General features: G+C 40.1%; 1 protein-coding gene across 2 annotated transcripts; it reads left to right on the top strand.

Moving 5' to 3' along the window:
- The first annotated feature begins 718 nt into the window (after positions 1-718).
- On the top strand, positions 719-13,432 carry si:dkey-98f17.5 (uncharacterized protein LOC569123 homolog). 2 transcript variants are annotated; one of them, XR_004895448.1, is made up of 13 exons: positions 794-905; positions 2,055-2,166; positions 3,559-3,652; positions 4,428-4,482; positions 8,414-8,554; positions 8,643-8,803; positions 8,909-9,007; positions 9,643-9,788; positions 10,232-10,403; positions 10,538-10,650; positions 11,116-11,203; positions 12,394-12,907; positions 12,946-13,432. XR_004895448.1 is itself a non-coding variant. In XM_031309119.2 (12 exons), the coding sequence occupies exons 1-12, from the start codon at positions 794-796 to the stop codon at positions 12,445-12,447; spliced, it is 1,347 nt and encodes a 448-aa protein (XP_031164979.1). In that variant the 5' UTR covers positions 719-793; the 3' UTR covers positions 12,448-13,432. The 2 variants fall into 2 exon arrangements, 1 of the variants encoding a protein (XP_031164979.1); XM_031309119.2 differs by having other exon boundaries at positions 719-905; positions 12,394-13,432.
- The last annotated feature ends 228 nt before the right edge of the window (positions 13,433-13,660 follow it).

Raw genomic sequence — 13,660 nt, 5'->3', positions numbered from 1 at the left:
CAGAGCAAATCTCAAATTTGCCGGAAGTTCGTCAGGGTTTACCATAGACTGTATATAAGAAGGGTTTACCCAGTCTAGGCAGCTGAGGTTACAATAGCATGAAATTATGAAAATAATTATGCACACAGAGTTGATATTGATAAGCAAGTAGAATCCTGGTTTTCTGTGTCCAACATGGTGTAAAAGCAGTGATGGAAAGTAACTAAGTACATTTACTAAAATACTGCGCTTAAGTAGGCTACAGTTCTGATGTACTTGTAGCCTACTTTACTTGGGTATTTCCATACTTTGCTACTTTATACTTCTAACCCTCTACATTCCAGAGGGAAATGTTTACTCCACTTTTAGCCTTCTCCATGATCAAGACAAGTAAAAAAAGACAAGAAATGAGTACTGTGCTACAATAGTAGGCCTAGTGCACAAAATACACTAGTCTACTACACCACACGTAGGCTACACCATTTTTTGGTAGCCTACGCGATACCTCACAACTTGTTGGGCCCCTGAGGGCCGGGGGCTGGACATGTGCTTGCTTTGCCTTATTGGTAATCCAGTCAGCAATTTTCGAGGCAGGTCCAAGGGTTAAGTTCAATTCCTTAAAAAACAGTTGCCTGCTCAGTGAATCTGTCCCATGGATGTATTTCAAGACCTGTCTGGTCTGTCCTCGATGTCCTGTCAGTGGTTGACCGCAGGAGGGCGCTTTATCCGCACAGGACAGTCCTTGTGCAACACTAACACTCTTCCCCTGGTGGTTTAGAAAACAACAGAGAGGCGGCGGGTGGCTGTGTTCATAATGTCGGGCAGAAAGCCCCGATCTGTGGCAAACCCTCTGGGGTCTGCGATCACCACACCGAGTGAGAGGATACTGAAAGAATGCCACAGTTTATATGTCGACAGCGAAAACGGTAAATAATCAATAACGTGGATTAATATGAGTCAACGTTTTAGCGAAGTTAGGACAGTATGCAGAGCAAGCACGCATAGTTGTGATGTTATGTAACTTTAGTTAGCGGTTAGTGGGCCTGAAATTTGAAGTTTAAACGCTGCTCGGTTGGTGTGTATAGTAGGTGTTGGTGTGAAGCAGCTGTCTGTCAGTGTCAAACATGACATTGAACACTGGTGTGGCTCCTCTGCAGCTCCGAAGGGCAGCGCCTATTTAATGACTGTCTACAGCCAATAAACTGTCAGGTTTCATCAATTTAAACACGAGGTAGTGGGCTTAAACAAAGCCCCACGTACTGTATAATAAGCTGTCCAGCCCAGGCCCTGGGGTGCGCTTGGTTTTATGGTCCTGGTAAATATTTGGAGAACTTTGTTGTCCTCAACAATGTCCTGTCCTCAGACTTTGGTCTTATAGCACGTCAATGAGGTATCTCACTACAGTATGTGTCCTGTCCATAGGTCCTGTCTGAGTTATTTAGTACCCAATAGTTAACTCTGGTATAACAGAGGAGGCAGAAACAGGAACGGGCCTCTCTGATGAGAAGTAGCTAACAATGAATTGCCATATTTGAGGCAGGCTGGAACCAGAGAATATTTGATATTTTTTCACTTTTTTTGCTTAAAGAATTATTTAAAGTAATACATCATTAAAATTGTCTGTCGTTTGACTAATCGATTAAACGTTTTAGCCCTGATTAGTTTGTAGGAAACACTCATTTTATACCCATGTAAGTACTTGTATTCATTACTAGAAATTGTATTTCTCATATATAGCTATATATTACATTTTATGCTTACCTGTAGACAAATCTGACATTTTTACACATAACATTCCCTGTCCTGACTTGAAAACTTTTAGGGTTATATGAGCAATTCATTGGAATTCGTTTTCCCTGTAAATATTACATCTTTCTTTCAAGGAAACCTCTTTGGAAATGATTTGAAATGTATTAAATACATTTTTATCACAAGGTTATCGCTGAGAGCAATGCTTGCTATTTCAGGACCACTCTATTAACACTCAAACATTTACACACATTGCATTGTGATGATGCCACTGTAATTGCTGCATCCCCTGCTTACTGTGTGTGTGTGTGTGTGTGTGTTTTCAGGCCTGGTGAAGATTGCCAGCAGCCTCGGAGTCCGTCTCCTGCCTCCCAGAAAGAAGATCATTGTGATGATAATGGGGAACCACTCTGCAGGGAAAAGCTCCTTCATTAACTGGTAACACATATTATAGTTGATGGGATCTACAGTACCATTCGGCTTCACATGTTCTGCTCCATGTGTAAATAAAGAGTTTGGAAACGAATGACACAGAAATATCATCTTCTCACATGACTCAGTGACTATAACCTTATATATTGTGATATTGATATTCAACATTTGCCTCAATAGTCTAATACAACCTAAGAAATATTGTGATAGGGACCACTACCCCGTTATTAACACCACATTAGCAAAATATCTATGGTATGCAGTAGTTAGGGGTGCACTATTATCTTTATTATCTTTGTAAATTAATCTTCTGATTATTTTCTCATTTAATCGTTTGGTCTATAAATTGTCAGAGAATATTGAAAAATGTCCATCACAAGTTCTTAGAGCTCAAGGGGACATCTTCAAAATAGCTTTTTTAGTTGGCAAGGTGGAGGGTCAGGGTGTGGCCTTGACCAACTGCCACTTTGCTCGTTTGAAAGCCATGATGTCTCTCTCTCATGGGAGGGCCAAATTCTCTGGGCGGGCAAAGCAGAGAAAGGGGAGGTAACCTTTCTCCTTATGACCTCATAAGGAGGAGATTCCAGATCGGCCCATCTGAGCTTTCATTTTCTCAAAGGCAGAGCAGGATACCCAGGGCTCGGTTTACACCTATCACTATTTTTAGCCACTGGGGGATCATAGGCAGGCTGGGGGAACTCATATTAATGTTAAAATACCTCATAAAGTGAAATTTTCATGCCACGGGACCTTAAATAGTCAATAGAAATGGAAATATTAGACAAATTAGTACTCATTGACATACTAGTATTTTATTTCCAGAGCTGCTGTTAAATTGGTTGAATCAGTATTTTTTTTGTATGGCAGCACTTGTTGGTTAGGGAAACAATTGGGACTCTTCCTGACAAGAAGCACTACTTTTCAGTTTTTATGATTAACATCTGTAATATTTGCATGGCACTTTGTGTACTGAGGAACAATAATGGACATTTCTCACTATTTTTTTTTTTTTTAAGATAATTTTTTGGGGCTTTTCCGCCTTTAATGGACAGGACAGCTAGGTGAGAAAGGGGAGTGAGAGGGGGAAGACATGCAGGAAATCGTCACAGGTCGGACTCGAACCATGGACCTTTGCGTCGATGCATAAACCTCTATGTATATGTGCGCCTGCTCTACCAACTGAGCCAACCCTGCCACATTTCTCACTATTTTCTGACATTTAATAGTATTGGCAGTTTAGTAACTATTAATGATTAGTTGTGAAATTATAATTGTTAAGGTAGTTGCATCCCTGCCAATGTAGGAATAAGGCGTCACTGCTTTAGATCTTGTGCACTTGTGCAGCATCAAAGATAAAATCGTTTTTGATGCATTTGATGACTCTTGCTGTCATTTAAGGTATGCTGAGGAGCACATACAGAAAGCAGGCGTCGCCATTGAAACGCAGGGGTTTACATTCATCACAAGTGGTCGCAAAAGAGAATCATTGACGGTAAGAACGACATGAAGACGGGCAACATTACCAGCACCCATACAGAAGAACTTATTGTGCATAAGATCTAATGAAAAGCCCTCTAACAAAAGTACCAGCTAATGCTTGAAAAGAGAGCCATTATAAATACAACCAGCTTTGTGCTGCATGCTTCATTTGAATGCTTTTATAATTTATTTCCAGGTCGTATCACTGTTTGTTAATTAACAGTATTTCATATTCAGATGGTACTTCTCAGTTTTGTGGCTGAGGGATTTTTATGAATTTCTAACTTCAGTAATGGAAACCGAAGCTGCAGCCCGTCATAAAGGTTGATGAGGCGATGCTTTGGATGTCAGCTTGCACAGGGAGGCACTCCCTCAGTCAGTGGTGATTTCTAATTCTGTATGCTGCTCCAATGAGGGGCTTTGTTGATTACACACACACACACACACACACACACACACAAGAGAGAGAGGATGCCTCTTTGTAGCATATAAACAGGCTTTGGAGACACCTGTCTCTCCGTCTTTTCTTTTCTTTTGCCTCTCTGTTCATATCTTGCTGTGGTGAAGGTGATGAAGATGAATAATGTATTTGCAGTGCAGGACTGCAGAGTGGTAGGATTATCTATACAGGAAAAGCCTAAAGTGAGCGCACTGAACTGCAGCAGTGGAAGACTGAGTGTGAAATACCAAGAAGAGAGAGGACTCTGTTGTAGTGGGGTGGGAGCTCAGACTGCAGATCAATATTTGTCTCATCAGGTTATTTCTCACACTGTCTTTTTAACTCACAGGGGAATGCAACGCTACATCTGTACCCTCACTTTCGACCACTCCTTGAGTTCAAAGGTAAGCCTTTTCTTCTTATACTAGCATCTGTAACTAATAATGGGTTTCTGAAAAGTACACTGTTAAAAGTATTTGCCATGGTTCTTCTGATAATGTAGTGACCTAAATCCATTTTTATGTTCCTAAATTAACCAGAATGTATACATTTTGCTCTGTTTCTAATAAGATGCATCACATAACAAACATTACTAAATATCTCACACAATAGAACAGTTAAGTACATGTTTAATGTAATCCATGTGAGGATAATCACTTAAATCTAGTGGGATTGCATCTCCCTGCTTTTGATACTGAAACAAACATGAAGTATGTCCTCCTTTTGTACGATGACAAGATCAGCATTGCAGTCTTGGTGCACAACACATGCTCATTAACTTGTCCGTAATGCTGAAAACATTTTAATTAATGTCATCCCTTTTGTAGTGTGTGCAATGCAGAAAATGCATATGATTGTGTGTTTTTTTTTATTGATTTTTTTTCTCTGCTGGCATCATGATGGAAAACATCAAAGAGAGGATAAAGTGTTCAAATTTGCTAGAACAGCAGGAAGAAGCAGCATAAGGAATAATGAGCAGGAGATGAATGTAATCATAAGCTGCAGCCAGAGATTGGTTCCTTTGAGGTTTAAGATAGCGCTCTGCTGTGTGGCCCATTAATATTTCCTACTAGGAACTGTTAAAGTTAATCTAAGTGTACATTACAGACTCAGCTCAAGTTCAGAAGTTATGAGTTTTGCTATTTTAGATAAAGCAATTTCAATATACATTTCATCTACAGTCATGTGAAAAAATTAGGACACCCATGCTAAAGTTGACTAAAAAGAGGAATAAAAAAATTCATCTTTTGCAAATTGATCTTAATGCCTTAATTAAAAAAATTAGGAAAAATCCAATCTTTAAGGACACCAATTTCCTTTGTGAATGAATAATGTATCATAGATAAATAAATGTTCTTCCTTAAAATACAGGGGGCATAAGTAAGTACACCCCTATGTTAAATAGGCCAGTTATTTCATGGATCCAGGATACTATGCATCCTGATAAAGTTTCCTTGGCCTTTGGAATTAAAATAGCCCCACATCATCACATACCCTTCACCATACCTAGAGATTGGCATGGGGTACTTTCCATAAAATCATCTCTCAATGCAAATCAAACCAGCTATTAGGCTAACTGGAATAAAACCATGCCAGTCTCTAGGTATAGTGAAGGGTATGTGATGATGTGGGGCTATTTTAATTCCAAAGGCCAAGGGAACTTTATCAGAATGCATAGTATCCTGGATCCATGAAATAACTGCCTGCCTCTATGGGAATTTAACATAGGGGTGTACTTACTTATGCCCCCTGTATTTTAAGGAAGAACATTTATTTATTTACGATACATTATTCATTCACAAAGAAAATTGGTGTCCTTAAAGGTTTTTCCTCATTTTTTTTAATTAAGGCATTAAGATCAATTTCCAAAAGATGATTTTTTTATTCCTCTTTTTAGTCAACTTTAGCATGGGTGTCCTAATTTGTTCACATGACTGTATAGCATTGACTGAAATTCTGGCTGAAATGTAACCATGAGTTGTTGTTTAGATGTTTCTGGCTATCACATGTTAGTCTTTTGTAATTTGAGTTTAGGTGCTTCACCTTGATGACTCAACGCGGAGTCATCTCTTTGACGTATTAAGTTTTCTTGATTCAGACCGCACTCCTGTCATTACATTTACATACATTTGTTTTTGTGATGTGGGAGTCGTGATTGCTCTCACATTGAAGAAAGAGACGTAGTTAGCGGCCTATTGTTGTAAGGTAATTGGTCTTGGCTCTGTGTGCGACAGCAGTGTTCTGAAGCCTCTGGATGTTGAGGTGGTCGTGCAGAATCAGAAGAGTCTGGGTGTGCCTTCTTGGAAGGGGGGGGGGGGGGGGTATGTGCGTGCGTTTGACAGTGAGTGTGTAGTGTAGAGAGTGAGGGTTCACTGGGTGCGGACCAGAGCGCTCACGGTATGGCTCGTGAGTCACACGCCCCATCGACAGCAGTGCAGTGGAGTCAGGAGGAGCTGCTGAGAAATGTCACAGACATTAGAGACGGCACAGCCCAGCAGCAGCAGCAGCAGCAGCAGCAGCAGCAGCAGCAGCAGCAGCTCCACTCTGCAGGCCCCGAGCAACACCAACCATCTGCTGCTGGAATACAAGCAGGCTTTTTATTTGAACTTCAACGCCGCCTCTGGAAATGCACTAACAGGCGTTTGTTTACCTGTCGACTGAGGATGACTCATCAGAAAAGCACCATATATCCTTATGTGGGTGTAGCTGCTGATTATACAGTTTGGTCTCCTTTGGGATATGCCTGGAGATACTTCTTAATATTGTTTTAGACTTACATAAAGGATGTAAATCTGTCTTTTTGTCTTTATCTTATCAACCTGTTGTCAAGAGTTTAGACTACATGCTGCATGGGAATCCACAAATGACTCTGATATTGTTCAACAACAGAGATTTTTGACCGTTGTTTACTCATTTCCTTTAGATATATTTGCACTGCGTCTGCTTTGACCTGTTTAGTCCAACAAGATCTCTTTTATTCTTGGTCGATGCAGCATTATTGCAGGCTTTGCCCTTTTCATCGTGCACAGGATCTCCAGTGTAGCCTTCTCAGTTACAGTCACGGAACTTAGCACCCATCGACGAGTATTGCTCTCGTTTCCTTTTCACCTTTCAGGAGACTCAGAGGACTTTCTTCAACTAGAGTGGATGAATATGTCTATATCAAGGCTATTTAATTTACTTATTTCTTAATTGACTTTTTAGTAATGCAAAGATGCATGCATGCATGTGTAAGGGAAGTATAGACCAGCAGCCTTATGAAGATCTGACATGAAGCTGCTTGATAATATCTGCATATATATGATCTTTTTCCTACGAGAGCAAGAGTCATCCTGTCACCTTGGGCGTGACAATAATGGCTCGTTATTGCGAGATTGTAGGAATACACTTCTAAGACGTGTGATAGGAGGCAGATGTATTGATACTGTGACCATGCTGATGTAAGACAAACATAAGGAAATGCTAATGTGCCTCAGCAGTAGTGGCCCTGCTCGCTGCAGCACAAGGATGGGATTTGTACTGGCTGTTAACACCTGCCTCTTCCTATGAAACAGCCTCAGTGTCATCCCAGGCCTGTGTGTGTGTGTGTGTGTGTGTGTGTGTTTCTGTGAGTGTGTGTGTGTAGAGGGAGGATGGGGTGGTGCGTGTTGGTGGGTGGGGTTATTTTGTCAATAGTCTCCAAATAGTGATCCTGTTCTGGAGCTTAGAGTTGGGGTTTGAGGGGGACTCGTGTGTGGTGGTTGTGGTGAAGTATCGAAACCTCACAGCGCGTTGCCTCACAGTCGTTCTTCACTGGCTAGCTTTATGTCCCACGCCCCACGCTAAAGCTGCCAGTTGAAGAGCTGTTGTGTGTAACCATGACAACAGATCGCTCCGCAGAGGGGACGGTGAGAAAAACTGACACCTAACAAATGTTATCATGTGTTTAAAAAAAAAAAAAAAAGAGAAGACGACATTTTTATCTGTGAGGGTGTGGCCGCTGTTTTAATTTAACCAGAATGTATTTATGCTTTCTGTCAGATGTGTTAATGCATGTGTGCAGCCAACATACATCTTTATCCAGGTCATCCTGAACATTTTTGCAATTCAATCACAAATGCACATTTCTTCCAAATGCAAACCTGCAAGCACAAAAAGTTAACTGCGTTCTTGATCTTTAATGTCACTGGCCTCCCTCAGGTTCCCAAGCATTGACCGCACTGCGGCTTCCACTAGCACATAATAATATACTCATTAGGGGTGACAGCTTCCTGCAGGGGACTCAAAACCGTCTTTGTTACTATTAATTTATCCTGAAAGATGCACCTGTACACACACAGCGTTTGTATATTCCAGGTGTTATGGACTATCTGTCTGCTGAGATCTCCACCTCCAAGCAGAAGAAGTTCAGTCTGGTGACATTTGTGGACACACCAGGTTTGGTGGACGGGGACATGGTCTACCCTTTTGACGTCAACAGCGCCATCACCTGGTTGGGTATGTCTTTGCAGCTTAAAGTGTTACTTTCAACTTAAAAGCTGTTGTGTTTCTTTCTAATGGATGTTTGTTTGTTTATGTTGTGCAGGAGAACAGGCCGACTTGGTATTTGTGTTCTTCGACCCGATGGGCCAGGCGCTCTGCAAACGCACACTCAACATCGTGGAGAAGCTGAGTGAGAAATGCGGAGACAAACTGTTGTTCTACCTCAGCAAGGCAGATGAAGCTGGCAAGGAAACAGACAGACAGGTAAGTTCACTTAATATGTGGCATTTTTCAATTGCAATACATTTGTAGCCAAGAAAAAGTCAAGTTAATCCTAATCATATCACTTATATTTGTTTATTGCTGCAGAGGGTGATGATGCAGATAGTCCAGGAGCTGTGTCGCCGTCCAGGTCTCAACAAATGTGGTTTTGAGATGCCTACAATATACATCCCCAACCCACAGAGGGTAAGGCTGTTTGCTTGCTGTATGTTACCTTGATGGCACATTTTTGAGAATAAAATTGAAGTCAAACTTGTCCTATATCCTAAAATCCTATATCACGCAGTCCTTTAGTTTAGTTTCCTTTAACATATCAAGGCTGATCTTGGGTCTAAATTTAAAGCTCTCTGCTATCCTTGGGGGTTTAACAGCCATTGATTATCCATGGAGGAGTAGAGTAAATTCTCTACTCCAGGTTTCCTGGTGGCTCTTGATGGCTGAAACAGGATGATTCATTTTGCAATATGATAACTGAGAGAGTTATCCATGGAGGGGAGGGGGGGCAAGGGTTGTAAACCATGGCCTTTGATGATCCACCTTTGACAAAGGCAGCCCCAGTCCTGAGTTATTGCTGCACCATCTTGTGATCCACAATCACACAGTGTACTCCACATGGTAGATTTGTGGACACCTCCCGACCTCCAATTTATTTTCGCTGAGTAAGCATAGCTTCACTTCCTACTAAGTGCACATGGCTGTCAGTCGAAATACCCTCAGGATTTGTTGTCCAGACCTTCCCTCTTTGAAATACACAGCTGTACTGTACATGTGTGTACAATTATTCAAAAATGGATGCGCTTATGAGCCTTTGTCTTGTTTAGCCGAGCCGCTGTGTGAACCAGATCGATGGGGTGTGTCAGACCATCGAGAAGACCATCAACCAGGCCGTTCAGAAGACTTTGGATCAGCTGGAGAAAGACTGTGACCTTATTTGTTCTACCATCAGCAACAGACTAGAGCAGGACAGGTTTGACTTCTCAACCTACAGCATAGCATGTCAAGTCAACTTTATTGTCAATTCTGCAATATGTGTCAGACATACAGAGCAATTGAAAATACGTTTCTCTCCGACCCATGTTGCACTAAAGAACACGTACAACAAGTATAATATAAAAGATATGAAATACATACAAATAAAGATAAGTAATATGTACAATTAAAAAAAGATAAGTAATATGTACAATACAGTAATACATTCTAAATAGTGCAAATGGAAGGCAAAACCAAACAGTATAGAAAACTAAAGATTAAGATAAAGCATGTGTTACTGTGTTTGAATTATTGCTAAGTCTTATTTACCCAGTTATTAAACCATATCAGGTGTATACGGTGGAGATAAGAGTCACCTGATATTATTATCTGCTGTAGAAAATGTGATATTGAAACCAGATTTCCTCCGTGTGCATGCAGGGCTGATGTGACTCACAACAAAAGCGTCCGTCTTCACTCGTTCTTGTGTGGCGCTCTGGGTATTTTCCTTCCCGCCCTCTTCATCCTCAGTTTCATTTTGAACACCTTCTCTCTAGAGCAGCTGGACGAACTGTTGGGTGAAGGACTGGCTCGGACCCTCTCCATCTTTACAGTAAGTCCTGACAGTCAGATATTTGTAGAAATAACAAATAGTATTGCAATAAAATATAATCTCATTCCATATTTTGAAAACAAAATTTGAAGTGTACTTGGTTCTCTGAGTGTCTCTCGACGTTTGTCTCGCAGGGAATAGTGATTTATTTATGGGACTGGATACCAGAAGATGGACAAGTAGTGTTTGTTATCTTTTTTGGAGCTTTTTGCTACCTCCTGCTTTTCCTAGCAAAGTATTTTGCAGGGTGAGTGTTACGAATATGCAATAAAACATACACACGCAGAGCTGAAACAAATAATTGAATTATCAATTAGTCGATCAACAGAAAATGAATCCGCAGCTATTTTGATAATTCATTATTTAAGTAATTTCTTCCAAAAGAAGAGCCAAAAATGAATTGAAAGTGATTAATTGAGAATTAAATAACTTGTAAATTGCAGCCCTGAAGACACACACACATGCACCACACATTGTCCATATGGGAACCAGGGCAATTTAAATGAAACCCTAAACATAAATAACCTTAACCCTCAGAGAAAGTCTAAATAAAGTTTTTCTTCTATTTTATCAAGGAGGTTTTGTGTTTTATATTAAGGTAGATTCACACCACTCTCTCTCTCACACACACACACGCACACACACACACACATGCCTTAAGTAATTATTGAAATTCTGAGTGAACATTGTGGTGATTTTTTTTCATTCTCAGCCGAGGGAATAAGACTCTGACGAAGAAGGAGAAGAGGACGATGGCAGAGTACAGTGATTATATCCAGGATATCGTCAAAACTAAGAAGGTTAGTTTATTCCACTTTGTGTCATTATGCCACGTCTAGTACAAAAGTTAAAGCTGCAGTAGTCTATATCCTCAACGTTCCACAGGAGCAGCAGGAAATTCCGCCGGATGCGTGTCTTTTCGACTATGTCCGTTTCCTTCCGCTTTCTTTGTGTTGGAATTTAAACTCCGGTGGATTTCTGAGGACTATGGTTAACTGCTCCTCAGATCTCTGCAGGGTTTATCCAGACAGCTAGCTAGACTATCTGTCAAATCTGAGTTTCTCTTGCACGACTAAAACAGCTTTTGAACATACACACGTTCCACCAAAACAAGTTCCTTCCCGAGGCTATTTTGCAGAGGCACCGTGCAGAGTTTAGCGCCGTCCATGACGATTCTGATTGGTTTAAAGAAATGCCAATAAACCAGAGCACGTTTTTCTCCCATCCTGGAATGTTATGTGGACTAGCCAGACCCCCTAGATTTATTAGTTGACAACTATTCGTCGTTGCAGCTCTATGTCAGTTAAAAAGTAATTACAAAGGGTAACGCTGGATTACATGCTCGATTTGTGTTGCGATTTTCATTTATTGCGATTCTAGAAGTATTGTGATTTGATAGTTTTGCGATTTTCTTTTCCTTCAACAAAAGCAAAAGTTGAATAATACATTGTAGAAACAATATATCATGAGACATTTCTAAAAACTAATTCTTTTCTAAGAAAAATGCACATCACATGTCAGTCAATCAGTCTGACATTTATTTCATTTGTAAAGAAGAACATAACACGTATTTTCTGCTTTCGGTCTGTTTTGCTGGAAATGGCTATGACATAGTCGCTGTCGGCGGTACCGTATAAACAGAAAATATTTAGGTGAATCATTGGTAAAATAAATAAATAAAAATATTGATTCTAGTGAAAAGAATCAATTTTAAAAATCGTTGCAAAAAAAAAAAATCACAACAAATTGGATTTTTTTTTTCCCCCATCCAGCGCAAGTATGGTAGACTTGTTAGTGATATAAAACTACTATGTAGAGAAACTACAGAATGTAAATATATTGAATGGCTATTGCAAAAAAGCAGACCATATCCAGTCCCAAAATTGCATAAATATCTAAATGATTATAACTTCAATGCAGGTTTAAATTAACTAACTAAATTTCATTTGTCAAAATTTGTGAATCTCACACAGTCAATTTTACTCCACAGGGGAAATTGTATGAATGGTACCTCCAGCAGTGTGCAGCAGAATATGACCTCTGAGCCTGGGTAAGCTGAAGACTGTTAACACACGCACTGTATGTCGGCGTATTGCTACAAGATTTTGTGAAAAGCCGATCACCTGCCATGGGGCATCATTTAGTGTATATGGTGGAATTAGTGGGACTTATGATCATCCACCAAATGGTCAGGTTTTTCTCTTCTCAGTCGGGCAGGTGTAACCTCTAAATACAGCAGATATCACTGCCAATATTTATCACCTCAAGCGCTTCGATTAAAGAGGAAGTGCCTTTATTAGTCAGTACAGGAGTAACTCATTTCATAATGTGAATAGATTTTTTTCAGTTTTTGTAGTAAATATAGGTTGATGCCATATAAAAAGTGTTTACAAACTTTTTCTTAATTTCTTCATAAGTAACTGCTTTCTGCCAGCAAAAGGTTTTATAATGTCCTCTGTAAAGCCCGTTCTCATATAGTCGAGGTCCTTGAATCTAACAGCACCGTCCTGAAGTCTGTCATGTTGTCTTTATAAGGTACCAGAATGTCCTACACTTGTGTTTGACGGTCAGCAATACAATAACCAATGCTGCGTGATGACACTTGGGCATTATGTTCGGACATTTTATAAATTACTTTCATACCAATAAGACTGCAAGCTCCTTTCTGCCTACAAAGCGTCTCTGTCCTGCTATTAGACGTTTGTTTTGTTGTGTGATTTGTGCAGCCATCAGATATTTTCATAGACAAATCATTATTATGTGATAGTATTTATACAAACCACAGTCAAGACTTGTGATTTAGAAAAGTGGTGAGCAATGAAGTCTGTCACTGCACTGATATGTATCTGAGTTGAACCTCATGTTGTTCAATCATGTTGTCTATAGATCGGTGTCACTCAAATCTAGTTTTATGACTACAACACCATGTAATGCCTTCACTCCAGTGATATATTTATTAGTCTTCAAAGTGCTTTTTACCCAAATAATGTAGAAAACCCTCTATGGGCTGTTTGCAATATCATTGTGAACTAGGGTTGGGCATCGTTTGGATTTTAACAATTCTGATTCCAATTCCGATTCTTCCTTTCGATTCCGGTTCTTATCGATTCCGATTCTTTGAGGGGTGGAGTTGAAACGGGTCATATTCTTATTTCACAAATAAGAGATAAGTTTTATTTTGATTCAGTGGTGGGTTGCAGTTTTACATCTTTTTCAAAATAAAATAAAGCCACACTAGAGCGCTGCTTACTGTGCTC

Source organism: Sander lucioperca, chromosome 2 (genome assembly GCF_008315115.2).
Source record: "Sander lucioperca isolate FBNREF2018 chromosome 2, SLUC_FBN_1.2, whole genome shotgun sequence".
In the NCBI taxonomy this organism is placed as follows: domain Eukaryota; kingdom Metazoa; phylum Chordata; class Actinopteri; order Perciformes; family Percidae; genus Sander; species Sander lucioperca.
This window is presented reverse-complemented; position numbering and strand designations above follow the sequence as displayed.